The following is a 15,665-nucleotide window of genomic DNA, read 5'->3' as shown; positions in this document are numbered from 1 at the left end:
ACAGCACTGGAGTCATGAGTTCGATACCCAACCATGGCCTTATCTGTGAGGAATTTGTATGTTCTCCCTGTGTTTGCGCAAGTTTCCTCCGGGTGCTCCGGTTTCCTACCACACTCCAAAAACATACTAATAGGTTAATTGACTGCTATCAAACTGACCCTAGTCCCTGCAATTGTTAGATGTGATCAGAGACTTGAGGATATATACCAACATTATCCTTTCGTAAGACAGATAGTCTTTTGGTTCTTTATGATGCACAGAAGAGGGGCTGTGTCCAGATGATCCTCCAGTTCCTGAAAATCGAATGGCTCACAAGATATTTCAGCACATCCTGGGTGGTGCGGGATGGGGCCCTGAGCTGAGCACTTGTGTCGGGTGGTAACCTGGTCTTCCATCTGTACATTTACTAAATTTTACAGATTCAATGCTTTTGGTTCCAAAGAGGCAAGCTTCGGAAGAAAGGTCTTGTGCATAGCATTAGCTGAGCATACCCTCCTCTAGGGGCAGCTTTGGACGTCCCCAAGGTATCAGTGTGCTCCAACATGGAGGAAAAAGAAATTAAGATTTTTTTGTACTTATGTTAAATCCATTTCTCTGATTCCATCTGGGGGACACTGTGTTTCTACCCCTTTTGTTTATGCTCTGTTTTAATGTTGAGTATTTTTTTTTTTAGTTTGTTTGATAATTATGAGCTATCAAATGGGCTTTGCTAGATAGAAGATTGAGTTTGTGTTGGTGCAGGGGTATAGAAGGGGAAGGAGCCTCAAGCTTACAGTTTTCAATATTTCAATATTTACCAGCCGGTATCGCCTGGGACCTGAGCTTCGCTAAGTTGGCCCTGAGACACTTAAATGGTAAATTGGGTAAAAAAGATTTTCTATCACTTACAAAAAAAAATTCTCAAACATATTTATCTTTGTTTTACGAGGTTAATAAAATTAGTAAAACTCCTCCTAAACAAAAAGTCTAGCCCTATCCCTGCCAGTGATGCTCTCCTTGCTTTTCAGAGCCAGACCTTTCTTTAAATAGACAGGACCTGATGCTGAGATCAATTTGTGTAAAAAAGGCAGCCGAAAATTGCGTCAGAAAATAATACGCATTGTACGTAGCAGGCAGAGTTGTAGGTATCTTAAGGTACCAGTGACTCTGTGAAGTACGTAAAATGCTTTATGGTGGAGGAAGATAAGTTTAAAACCTATTATACCCGTAAAGTGGTAGAGAGACGGCAGTCATCATCATCACTTGATGATCATGCCTGGCTTATTATTGTTTTGTTTTTTTAAATAAATAAACAATGTTCCCTTCCAAAAGTGTTACCAGCACTATTGCTCTTAGTCCCCCAAAAAGCCTCTACCAGTGCTAGTCTATTACAGGCTCTGCAGGTGACGCTATAGCAGGGAAACACGTAACGTGGTGTACCCTTTCCATAATGTCAACACTCCTAGCCCATTCAGCACGGGGCTCAATTTCCTAGGCACCCCCTGTGGTGAAAGCACTATGGATCATCCCAGTCTCCTGATGCTGAGGGAGTCAGTCCATGGGAAGGCCGCACTGTGTTAAACAGGAGTGATAGGCAACAAAGATGTATGCATTTCAGTATGAGGTACAGGTGACTTAGTTGGTATACGTTTACAGAAAACAACGCAATGCTGATGTTTTGTAATTATTTCCTAATCACACCACATCACTCAAGGAGATTGCAGTTTATGTATAAAGACTTACCAGTCTGCAGGCTGGAGTCTGTCACGCAATATCCCCATTTTTGGTCCCTGTCAAAGTTTCTTGTTGTTGCGCACCTGAAATATCATTTACAGATACATTTACTGCTTTTTGCTCTGCTACTTTAAATGCGTATAATATACACTCGTATGATATATAACTATATGTACAACAATTATAGGATTATCAAACATGTTATCCCTCTCATTGCTGATTCCCTCACTTCCTAACTAACACAGATTAGGACACGCCCCAGCAGAAAATTCTCACACCTATTGTGATGGGTACATGCCCCAGCGGTACATGCTCACAACCATTGTGATGTGCGTATGCCTCTGTGAAGATACCATGTTTTCTGGCCCAATTCTACCCACTTCACACTAGCTGGCCACCTAGGGGTGCCTTACTGTGCCAGGGAAGCCTACCCAGTACCTTCTAAGGATCTTATACTCACTCAGGCAAATGCAGTTGGAAAAGTACAACAATACATTTATTGTAAAACAAATAGTAAATAAATGTCAGGCAGGTTTACCACATCATCTGTCGCTTACCCCACTAGCTTAAGGAGTTACAGTCACCTGGCTGTACTGACTTAAAGACCCATGGATCTGAAGATATAATCCACTAGTAGAGAACAGCATCTCAAAACTACCCTGCAGCTTCCAGCCATCAATCCTCAGAAAGAACAACAATGGATACTAATTGGCCTTCCCCACCTCCAGATATAGGATAGCAGTCAGCCCCTCACCTGTGTCCTGGAACTTGATCCTTACCCATAACCCACCCGGCTTCACTTTAGGAAAAATGAATAACAGCTTCACTGCAATATCAACAATATACAATAAACAATATACATATTTGCAATGAGCTACAATGTCCCCTTATCCACATGTAATTAGACACTACATTACACTCTGGTGAACTGGGGAACATAAACATGACTATGAAAGTACATGTAAAGATAAACATTTTATGAGAAGCGAGTGACAGGCTGGTTGAGGGGATATCAAGCCCATTTCGTCACAGCCTCTAACATGATGCGCCATTCAGATGTGGCATAGCCATGTCCCAAACTATAAATCTGAAATGTTGGTAGGTTGGTAGGTTGTTGGTACATAAACTCACCTATAGATGTTGTTGAAACTTTGCTTTCCATAAAATAAAAAAAATGAAAGTTACTGTATAGAACAAGAGGACTTTTCAAATACACCTGAAGGAAGTTTAAGAAACTGAAGTAAGATTATGATTGTGGTGAGCACAGGGCCGTAGCTATGGCTGCGCGATATGGACAACCGCACAGGGCGCAACACTGAAGGGGGACGCAGTTTATGAATATTTTAGGTTTATTTGCTTAAAATGGAGGGCTAGAGGGGCAGAATTTTTCTTTCTAGCCCCAGGCGGTAAAATGTTAAGTTACGGCTCTGGTTGAGCACAACTATCGTCACACATCTTTCTTTCACAGTATTGGAGCAACTGCATACAAAATGTCCTTAATATATTGAATAAACTTGTATTTTAGGCTTTGTGGTCATTTAGGATGTAACATCTTCTCAGTTAGCCTCACCACTTTCTTTTGGAGATGAGCCCCGATCTACAGGAGAAATGCAGGTGTCCGCCCGCCCGGAATGGAAACTTGCACAACTTGCCGTCTTCTGTCATAACTTAAGAGAAGAAAGAGAGAATCTGTAAATATGTTTTACTAAGAGCGGATAGTGATTTCACATGTCAACCAATGATTCTCAGTCTGCAAACGCCATTTTGTAGTAATATATGCTACGAAACCCATCATAGATCTACTCAAAAGGGACGGGGCTTACATGAAACTGGGAAGAGATTTGCCTAAAAGCCGTCGTTCCTGGGCTGATGGAGCAGAGGTTTGGGTGGATATGGGCGTAAAGTTAGAGGATTGGGGATGACCTGATTTCACATGTCTACATGTTGGGAGGTATGCTTTATTAATAGATTTGAATTGATATTTGATTCATTGTAACATTGTCCTTTATTTATTCCTGAGATAGCAACTATTGCTTAAGGCATGTAGATGCCCACACATACAGCATACAGTTCTCTGTACAGCGCTGCGGAAATAAATGATGATGATGATGATGATTAATATGTGCACTTTATTTTAATACTTTAGTTTTATTGAAAGAAACTCAACAGACAATAGCGTGGTATTAACACTGAATGGGCTCATTACAGGAAAAGAGTGAAAGTATTACAATTACAATAAAACAGTTTTATTTTTACATATTTATATTGTTATATTATCTAAAAATGAGGGAAACCTGACGGTAACCGCCTTAAATTAAACTGAAATGTAATGAATTGTAACTGAGGATATTATGGAGGTAGTGAGTATGAAATTTGAGGCTATTTGTCATAAACAGTTCTACTAAATATAGTGGAACAACCACATAGTGGAACAACCCCATTGTGACAGCAGTCTGAAAAATGACCATTAATCTCCTCTACCAAAAAGTGTAGGGCACCACAGTTCACACATTGCTACGTCTAGAGGACCCAAAGAGTCGTATTGTGGCAAAAATATATCATGCCCAATGCAAGTGGCGTAGCAGTCGTTTGTGCAGATTCTTGGCCTTTTGGCTAAAATTAAGTGCAGTTGTGGCAGAGCTGCACCTGGTCCTGTGGCCAGAGGCCCGGTATGCTACTTTGGAAGCCTGGGACAATTGTGTCTCCGGAGTGGCGACCCAGGGGTGCTAAAAATCATGGGCAAGAGCCTTAATACAGATATCATGTGATTATGTTGGCAGCCATGCTCTTCTGAACACTTTCTATTAGCCCGGCCCTTATTTTTTGTCCTGGCCGTTTGACTCGGTGAGAAAATTTTTACAACCAGCCCAGCCATTAGCCTGAGGCCGTACCCACTCGGCACTATTTATTTTTCTTCACGTTCGTCACTTTCACTTTTATGTTTTTCGCTTCACGGATTTTAGGGTGAGTATAGGCCCTTTTGGACTCCGTCCTGTAAGATCTAGGGGGGCTGTGTGGCCCTGAGGTTCCAGTCCCCTTGAAACCATCGTCTGCCCTCCCTTCTGGGGGTTGGGCCAGTTGCTAAGCCATGGGTGAAGCTTCGGCAGATCCCAGGGGCTAAAGGGCCTCCCTAGCCTTGCGGAAAAGGGGGTCTGAAGACCCATTCCCTCTAAGGGACCTTTTGGTTCCGGGAGTCGGGGACTAGGGCCTTTTCCCTAAAGAGGCGGGCCACATTCCGCATCCCTCAATGCACTTTTTTATGGTTTTGCACCTTTTTTGTGCACTTGTGGATCACGAAAGTATGTTTCCAAGCTTTCAATAAAGAACAAAAAAAATCAGTTGTTTGTGTAGATGTCCATTCAAAAGTGGTACATCATAATCATCAGCTATTTATATAGCGTCACATCCAGAGCCTGGGGCGAGAAAGTCAAATGCCGCCCAATAGCCCTCAATTTTAACCAAATAAACCTAAAATATTCCTAAACTGCGCCCCCCTTCAGCATTGCTCCCTGGGTGGTTGCCCCTCTCGCACAGCCCTAGTTATAGCTCTGGTCACATCATACCCTGCCCCATTGGAGCTTACAGTCTAAATTCCCTAACATACACACACACACACACACATACACGCACACACACATACTTGTTTTTATTGCATCGTAAGAACCCATGTCTGGAACATGGCGCATAGGGGCACCCCTTTCCTAATGCTCTGTCAACAGAACAATCATATGGACATGTGTAGGAGCTGTTTGTCACCAGAGTTACCACAGGACATTTACACTTTGACTTTGTTTAAAGTACTAACACAGACTGCAAGATGGGGAAAGCTTCATGTATTTTGATCGTCTGAGGACATCCACATTCCCGCATACATAAATTAATAAATAATAGCAATGGTGAGGGGAAAGTTTCTTATATTTTGGCTGTCTGAGGACATCCGCATGCTCTCTTAAGCCAACACCTAGCCATAGAAGTTACAGCCCTGTTCAACCACTGCGCATCATTTCAACAAGTTTGATCCCTCTTTAAAGCTGTAATGCGGTTCTCTATATAGAATTTCACCCCGACCAGATCCGATCTTTCAGTATGGAAGGTTCAGCCATGAGGCACGCAACACAGTCACATTTTCCGGTCACTCGGCATGTCTGTATAAACTTCATCAGGTGTTTCTCCACAGCCTGGACCTCCTCTTTGTCCCAGGTTTTCCTCCGCACTTCTTTGCAACCTGAAAGGAAGTAGAGTGGTCCATTACAACTCTGCAAAATACAGAGAAGGTAAAGTTATTTTGCCTAGCGAAACTGTGTGCTACACCTACCTGTGGGAGCCATGGATGGGCACTGGTCCCGTGTTGCCATACACCACCTTTCTTATGACTTAGAAGTGTCGACCGAACACTTGACCACTTGTCCCTCTGTCATGGGGGATTGCTCATCATCCGACATGTTGCTCTGTAGCTGGACGATATGTAAATGACCTAGGTAAAAGTCAAAAGAATTCATCAGACACGAGATTTCCTACTTACCATCGGGGACAATGAGCATCTCATCCAAACTCTTGCCTTAGAATTCAGCCAGTCTGCCACTCTGGAGAGCCATTGACAGTTTTCTGATCTTGGCTAGTTGGAGGGTACCTTCTGCCAGTGCACCCCGATGTCATGCCCAAAGAAGTCTGACAACTGATCCAGTCCTGTGTCATTTTGGTAGAGGAACTTTAAAAGAGTGGCAATGTGCATTCAAAACTTCGTGGAAGACAACGTGTGGGGATGTTTGGCCCCACACTCTCGGGTAAACAGTCGTATGCAATTAGAGCCTCTGAAGTGTGAAAAGGCAGCTGGTCTGGCAAACATGTAGACATTTTGGATATCCACTCCACATTCTTCACGCTTCTCTGTAAGAAGTTCCATTGCCGCTTGCATGGCTGGTGTCAGCCGTGCAGCAGGATGGGGACTTTTCTCCCTTGTTTTTCTCAGATTTCCATACGAGTGAAGTGCCTGCAGAGCTTCTCTCAACCTCAAAAAGCGCTAGGGCCACATCTTCGTGGAGATCTGAAGTATCTCTTGGGGAGAAGGTAGTCAGCAACATTTTGGTACCTTCCCTTTCCCTTCTTCGATTGAACAAGATCTCCTGTGCCAAGGAGACTTTGCAAGCAGTGCCCAGTGGTTGACCGTAGGCTTGGTAGATAGACCACTTTGGTAGGCTTGTTGCTTCTAATCGAGGTACATGTGCATCTTTTGCACACCTTCCGTGAAAGGTAAGAGCTGAGGCATATTCCACTTGGAGTCCTTAAGAGTTTTCAAGGCAGCCGATGAGATCAGATCGTTCCATCTCGCCTCATATATCATCCTGAACTTTTTTGTATGTTTGCAAACGCAGCAGTGTGGCCCTCCGTCATGGCTCGGCACTCCACAATGCTCGCTATCTTTTGCAAGCCGTGCCCAACCTTGAGTGCCAGCGAGGGCATCTTAAATGTACTTGTCTCCTCATCATAGCCAGCGTGCAGAAAGTTTGATCACAGGATTTTCTTGCAAACAAGCCTTGGCATAGTGCATGAAGTCTTCGGCATCCATCTCATTGTCTGTAAGTTTGCACGGGACCAGAACGTTATGGTCTGTCCTCACTGCTTCAGCGTTGTGTGCAAACTTGCCCCTATTGCACAGATGTGCCAATTGCATGCACCTTTCTTTCGAGTGCTTGGGGAATTTCATGGCCCAGGCTACTTCAGTCTCATTGCAGTGAACATGCTTCATGTGTCAGGCTAATTTTGAGAGGGGCTTCTCACAGTAGAGGCAGTACTGCCTTTTGTTATATACCCTGGAGCTTTCACTGTTTCTGGATAGCGTTTGGATAGACACCGCGTCGTTTCGACCATCTGTGTTTAAAAACAAAGCTGCCAGAAGTTCAAGAATGGTCGTACATAGAACTCATCTCTGGGTACCTGCACCTTGCTCCATTGGTGGGCAATGGGGCATCACCGCTGGTGTCTGAACCGCTCTCCTCCAAAGTGTCAGGGGCATACTCATCTCCACTGCTCTCCAAGCTATAGTTGGAGCCACCGGTGGGCTCTAGACATGCTCCACTGTCCCCACTTTACCTTTAGCAGCAGACGGATGTAACGGTGTCTGGACCCGTTTGGTGTATACAGCACCGGATAGCTGCAGTCACTTCCTCTTCCTGCTCCTGCTATACATATGGCATTGGACACATGCACATATTTGGTCCAACAAAAGTGACTTGTGGGGACATGCCAGTTTTTTATGCTGAGCATATTGGCAAGGCCCCTTGCATATATTAGACTCTTGAAGCTTTGTGGGGACCTCAATTTTTGTCCCCACTATGACTTAGTTCCCCAAAGTGTATAAACAGGTCAATGTCCCCACAAGCATATGAATGCAAGTACACACACACACACACACACACACACACACACAAACACACAGGTCAATATAATAGCAGCCAATTAACCTTAGTATGTTTTTGGAGCACCCAGAGGAAACCTATGCAAACACAGAGAGTATTGTTGATCTGTAAGGCTGTTGATATCCTTTAATCTTAGGATAAAGATGTTCAGGAAAGCATCCTAAAGTTACAGGAAACCAACACTTGTAAAAAGATCCTAGCTCTGGATTGACCTACTAATTTTGTGGTGTGCGCCACTGTTTCTTTAAGTTGATTTGTAAGGCACCACAGTACTACGCAGTGCCACTATTAACACACAGTTATCATGCACTGTATGACCTTTATACATGTGCCCGTGAGAGAATCCGATACACCAAAAACTGCATGGTCTGCTCATTTTCATGTAGTGTCCAAAGGACCAAAGGTCACTCTGGCCTGATCTGCTTCATGTACATATTGAGTAAAGTCCATGACAAACAGGTGGGTGTGGGTGTGTGTGGGTGTGAGGTCATAATTTAACTGAAACCTCGAAAAATCATTTGCTTTTTAAATAAATCAAGGTTTTTGTACTATTTAAAATGATTACCACTGGGGGAGAATGAGGTCTCTTTATTAAACGTGACTATTAATTATTTAATGGTAGTGAAATAGGTATATTTATGAAATATAAATACTATTAATTTATTGCTGGGGCTGTTTGCAGGGAGGGAAATAAGTTTATATATTAAATGGTAATACTATTATTTTAATGTTGTGGCTGGAGGAAGGCCCAATTTATAACTCGTGGGTGCTATTGATTTAATGCCGGGCCTGTTTTGAATTTTCTATATGCACCAATTTTTTTTCCCAAATAGGGTCCCCAACATTCCAGGATCAACCCAAGCCGCAACTAAAGAAACCAGCAGCCACAGGTCGTGAAAATGACAAGAACTGGTAGGAGAGCAGGACAGTCTGTGAGATGTTGCGATTCTAGTGGGACAATCACAACTTTTGGTGACTGTTTTGTCCAATGGTGCTAGATCTCCTGAAAGTCAGGAGTGCTGGGACATATGTCACGCTCCAGCGAGCAGGCATTGCGCCCTGGTGCTAATGGTGTACACAACAATGAAGGTTTCTTTTCTGTAGGAGGGTGGCCTAGCGCTTTTGACCTGCTAGCCATGCCCCAATTGTACATAGCCATGCCCCCAATCATAAGAACATTTCCAGTTTTTGCCATGCTCAACTACAAGGGGGGGGCCCCATGAAGTTGTTGTACCGGGGTCCTGAATTCCTCTTGCCAGCCCTGCTCTCACCTTGTGTTTGGAAGCTGCTGACGAGCCTCCTGATGAAAGCAAGTGAAGCAGAAGGACCCATGTCAGCTGTGAGATGACAAGACGAATACCTGGGTTGCTTATAATATCTGTGTTGAGTATTGCTTAACTTTATCATGCACAGATCAGTGTGAGGCTAGGTACACACTAATGAAAATTTCTCCCAATGTGATATCGTTAATGATTTTACCAACAACTGAAAGTCCCGATCAGCATGCTGATTCATGTGTACACACTGTACACGCGATTTTACATTACTTACCTTTAAATCTGTGCTCGTCATCTGTCATAACCATCGGCTGAAAAGATGGTGACTCTGTAAACTCTATGGAGATTCTCGACAGGTGTTACAGAGGTAGAGCTATTGTGATACATCTTATTCATAGAGGATAATGTTTTGGAGGACTCAGCAATGGAACTCATGGAACAAGTATTTGAAAGAATTTACTGATAGAGTGATCCTGTGCAGAATCAGAGGGCTTGATGATCTGCAGGCTTTATCCATCAGTTGACAAAGCTAGGGCTGGTCAGGTCTCTGTCCTGACTATGAAGCATTTCTGAACGGATGTCTCAGGGGCTAGTTTGTATCTCATTTCCTCAGGACTCGGATTCCGTATGTCAAGTTTGACCCAAGCTGCTTAGAGCACTGCCTTGCACACACTGAAATACAATCAAATACCAAGACCACGCCATCCACAGATGGCGTTAACTTTTCAGGTGATACAAACAGTGGTTTTCGACACTTGTAAAATTGAGTGTTTTCACCATCCCCATAGAGCTTTATAGGAACAACAATACTCAAAGAAAACTGGGTTACTGCCGGAGATATCTCAAGCATTAACCCTTTAATAAATTGAGTGAAGCAGTAAAACAACTATTTTCACTGTAGTTTAGGCTTATCACTCATTAATAAATAGGCCTCTAAACCTCACATTTACTGAGGAACACAGACCTGCCAGCATCAACTTCCTAAACCTAACATTGTACATTAAATACTTAGATTTCCATTTTACAAGCCCCTAGACAGCAATAACTGTGTTCTTAAGAACAGCTGTCACAAAAACAAATTGCTCAATAACAGCCCTTTAACCAGTACAGATGTCTAAAAAGGAACTGCACAAAACAACACTTCCTATCTCAACCAAGCCTGAGACGTGACAGATAAACTCAGAGAGGTTACAGCTTTCTATTATAACCAAGGTAGAAACAAACGATAGATATAAACTTGATTAATTATCCAATGTAACAAAGCTAGCTTCAAAACCAAGACATACTAGAGAAACAAAGGAACATCCTTATAAGTGATGAATACCAAGTCCTCTTGCTACCAAACAAACCACACAAAACACAGAAAAGGAAAATACCTATGGGATTACTGCTATAAATATACAGCCACAGCAACTGGAAAATCAATGAAAGCATGACTGCAAAGCCACACGCGTTTCTAATCACTCGTCCGTGCAATACCTAGTCCTCATGGCAAGACCACTAAACAGAAGAATGCTAAAACACACCAACTTCATACAAAATAAAAACAAACATAGAAGCTGGTCAAACATTTCAAAACAATATACTACAGTAAAATCGACAACTCTCAACTTCATACACTAAGGGGTATATTTACTAAACTGCGGGTTTGAAAAAGTGGAGATGTTGCCTATAGCAACCAATCAGATTCTAGCTGTCATTTTGTAGAGTGCACTAAATAAATGATAGCTAGAATCTAATTGGTTGCTATAGGCAACATCTCCACTTTTTCAAACCCGCAGTTTAGTAAATCTAGCCCTAAGAATCCCTAAATGAATATTCACCATACAAAGACTAGTACACACATTCTCAAGACTAGTAATTAAATAGATATAGAAACTCAGAACACTTACACCTAAACACAGACATAGGGCCAGATTTACTAAGCTGCGGGTTTGCAAAAGTGGGGATGTTGCCTATAGCAACCAATCAGATTCTAGCTTTCATTTATTAAGTACCTTCTACAAAATGATAGCTAGAATCTGATTGGTTGCTATTGGCAACATCCCCACTTTTGCAAACCCGCAGCTTAGTAAATCTAGCCCATAGTCCTTTGGAGTTTCTACTAACACCAACGCATCCCATCACTCACGTACCAATACTATACCCAATACTATTAGTTCATTAATAGTTCAAAAAAATTATAATATTATAATATTTAATGAACTATTATATATTATATTATAATAGTTCATTAAAATTATGCCAATACCAAACCAACATTCTCTTAACTTTTCTTCATTTTCTCAAATTTACTATATTTATTATAATTATATCCACTTCTTTGGCTCTAACTAAAAAACATCTACACCATGGGCCTGATTCATTAAGGAACTTAAATTAAGACGTTTCTTATTTAAGTCTCCTGGACAAAACCATGTTACAATACAAGGGGTGCAAATTAGTTTTCTGTTTTGCACATAAATTAAATACTGGCTGTTTTTCATGTAGCACACAAATACTTATAGCTTATTTGTACACTGAAATTTAAAGTTGATATTTGTGTGCTATATGAAAAAATAGTCAGTATTTAACTTATGCACCCCTTGCATTGTAACATGGTTTTGTTCAGGAGACTTAAATAAGTAACTTCTTAATTTAAGTTCCTTAATGAATCAGGCCCCATGATTGTAAAACCAACCCAATATTTACTTGCTGTCAATACATGTATACTATATGTATACTATCATGTATCCACAAGCATCCATAATCAAACATTCATGTCTTATAGCACTCTCACCATTTTTAACATAAATAATGCTTTCCATTATGATATTTAAACAAATGTAGTTTCATATTTTAAGCCACTTACTACATACTCACGCTCTACTAACAAACCTTCTCCCTATTAATTTCACACATATTATAAAGATTCGCCTATCTACTCATAGACACTTCTACTGAATGTCGGAAGGAAGTATGCAGCTTCCTTCAGACACTTTAGAACTTCAGACACTTCCATTCAGTTTCCTTCAGACCCTTCCATACACCAACATTCAGCTTCCTTCAGAAAAGTATATTCAGCTTAATTCAGACACTTACATTCAGCGCCCTTCAGACACTTCCATACACCAACATTCAGTTTCCTTCAGAAAAGTATATTCAGCTTCATTCAGACACTTACATTCAGCGTCCTTCAGACACTTCCATACACCAACACTTAACTTCCTTCAGACACTTACATTCAGCTTCCTTCAGACACTTACATTCAACTTCCTGTAGACACTTACATTCAGCTTCCTTCAGACACTTACATTCAACTTCCTGTAGACACTTACATTCAGCTTCCTTCAGACACTTACATTCAACTTCCTGTAGACACTTACATTCAGCTTCTTTCAGATTCTTCCATTCAGCTTCCTTCAGACACTTTAGAACTTCAGATACTTCCATTCAGCGTCCTTCAGACACTTCCATACACCAACATTCACCTTCCTTCAGACACTTACATTCAGCTTCCTTCAGACATTTCCATTCAGCTTCCTTCAGACACTTCCATTCAGCTTCCTGTAGACGCTTACATTCAGCTTCCTTCAGACACTTACATTCAACTTCCTGTAGACACTTACATTCAGCTTTCTTCAGACACTTACATTCAGCTTCCTTCAGACACTTCCATTCAGCTTCCTGTAGACACTTACATTCAGCTTCCTTCAGACACTTACATTCAACTTCCTGTAGACACTTACATTCAGCTTCCTTCAGACACTTAAATTCAACTTCCTGTAGACACTTACATTCAGCTTAATTCAGATTCTTCCATTCAGCTTCCTTCAGACACTTTAGAACTTCAGACACTTACATTCAGCATCCTTCAGACACTTTAGAACTTCAGACACTTCCATTCAGCGTCCTTCAGACACTTACATTCAACTTCCTTCAGACACTTACATTCAGCTTCCTTCAGACACTTACATTCAGCTTCCTTCAGACACTTACATTCAGCTTCCTGTAGACACTTACATTCGGCTTCCTTCAGACACTTACATTCAACTTCCTGTAGACACTTACATTCAGCTTCCTTCAGACACTTACATTCAACTTCCTGTAGACACTTACATTCAGCTTCCTTCAGACACTTACATTCAACTTCCTGTAGACAATTACATTCAGCTTCCTTCAGACACTTACATTCAACTTCCTGTAGACACTTACATTCAGCTTCCTGTAGACACTTACATTAAGCTTCCTTCAGACACTTACATTCAACTTCCTGTAGACACTTACATTCAGCTTCCTTCAGATTCTTCCATTCAGCATCCTTCAGACACTTTAGAACTTCAGACACTTCCATTCAGCGTCCTTCAGACACTTACATTCAACTTCCTTCAGACACTTACATTCAGCTTCCTTCAGACACTTACATTCAGCTTCCTTCAGAACTTACATTTAGCTTCCTGTAGACACTTACATTCAGCTTCCTTCAGACACTTACATTCAACTTCCTGTAGACACTTACATTCAGCTTCCTTCAGACACTTACATTCAACTTCCTGTAGACACTTACATTCAGCTTCCTTCAGACACTTACATTCAACTTTCTGTAGACACTTACATTCAGCTTCCTGTAGACACTTACATTCAGCTTCCTTCAGACACTTACATTCAGCTTCCTTCAGATTCTTCCATTCAGCATCCTTCAGACACTTCAGAACTTCAGACACTTCCATTCAGCGTCCTTCAGACACTTACATTCAACTTCCTTCAGACACTTACATTCAGCTTCCTTCAGACACTTACATTCAGCTTCCTTCAGACACTTACATTCAGCTTCCTGTAGACACTTACATTCAGCTTCCTTCAGACACTTACATTCAACTTCCTGTAGACACTTACATTCAGCTTCCTTCAGACACTTACATTCAGCTTCCTTCAGACACTTCCATTCAGCTTCCTGTAGACACTTACATTCAGCTTCCTTCAGACACTTACATTCAACTTCCTGTAGACACTTACATTCAGCTTCCTTCAGACACTTAAATTCAACTTCCTGTAGACACTTACATTCAGCTTAATTCAGATTCTTCCATTCAGCTTCCTTCAGACAGTTTAGAACTTCAGACACTTCCATTCAGCATCCTTCAGACACTTTAGAACTTCAGACACTTCCATTCAGCGTCCTTCAGACACTTACATTCAACTTCCTTCAGACACTTACATTCAGCTTCCTTCAGACACTTACATTCAGCTTCCTTCAGACACTTACATTCAGCTTCCTGTAGACACTTACATTCGGCTTCCTTCAGACACTTACATTCAACTTCCTGTAGACACTTACATTCAGCTTCCTTCAGACACTTACATTCAACTTCCTGTAGACACTTACATTCAGCCTCCTTCAGACACTTACATTCAACTTCCTGTAGACACTTACATTCAGCTTCCTTCAGACACTTACATTCAACTTCCTGTAGACACTTACATTCAGCTTCCTGTAGACACTTACATTAAGCTTCCTTCAGACACTTACATTCAACTTCCTGTAGACACTTACATTCAGCTTCCTTCAGACACTTACATTCAACTTCCTGTAGACACTTACATTCAGCTTCCTTCAGACACTTACATTCAACTTCCTGTAGACACTTACATTCAGCTTCCTTCAGACACTTACATTCAGCTTCCTGTAGACACTTACATTCAGCTTCCTGTAGACACTTACATTCAGCTTCCTTCAGACACTTACATTCAACTTCCTGTAGACACTTACATTCAGCTTCCTTCAGATTCTTCCATTCAGCATCCTTCAGACACTTTAGAACTTCAGACACTTCCATTCAGCGTCCTTCAGACACTTTAGAACTTCAGACACTTCCATTCAGCGTCCTTCAGACACTTACATTCAACTTCCTTCAGACACTTACATTCAGCTTCCTTCAGACACTTACATTCAGCTTCCTTCAGACACTTACATTCAGCTTCCTGTAGACACTTACATTCGGCTTCCTTCAGACACTTACATTCAACTTCCTGTAGACACTTACATTCAGCTTCCTTCAGACACTTACATTCAACTTCCTGTAGACACTTACATTCAGCCTCCTTCAGACACTTACATTCAACTTCCTGTAGACACTTACATTCAGCTTCCTTCAGACACTTACATTCAACTTCCTGTAGACACTTACATTCAGCTTCCTGTAGACACTTACATTAAGCTTCCTTCAGACACTTACATTCAACTTCCTGTAGACACTTACATTCAGCTTCCTTCAGACAC

General features: G+C 41.6%; 1 protein-coding gene across 2 annotated transcripts in view; it reads right to left on the bottom strand.

The window, feature by feature from the left end:
* HGFAC (HGF activator) overlaps nucleotides 1-15,665 on the bottom strand; it is a 96,167-nt gene that overhangs the window by 66,868 nt on the left and 13,634 nt on the right. For both annotated transcript variants that reach the window (XM_075194355.1, XM_075194356.1), the window contains 2 exons: nucleotides 3,284-3,380; nucleotides 1,723-1,796 (listed from right to left, as the gene is read on the bottom strand). In XM_075194355.1, the coding sequence (XP_075050456.1) occupies nucleotides 1,723-1,796; nucleotides 3,284-3,380 (171 nt within the window). The remainder of the gene's footprint in view (nucleotides 1-1,722; nucleotides 1,797-3,283; nucleotides 3,381-15,665) is intronic.

The sequence above is a fragment of the Mixophyes fleayi genome, chromosome 1, assembly GCF_038048845.1.
Source record: "Mixophyes fleayi isolate aMixFle1 chromosome 1, aMixFle1.hap1, whole genome shotgun sequence".
NCBI classification, from domain to species: domain Eukaryota; kingdom Metazoa; phylum Chordata; class Amphibia; order Anura; family Limnodynastidae; genus Mixophyes; species Mixophyes fleayi.
The sequence above is the reverse complement of the archived record's forward strand: the minus strand, read 5'-3'. Positions and strand labels throughout refer to the sequence as shown.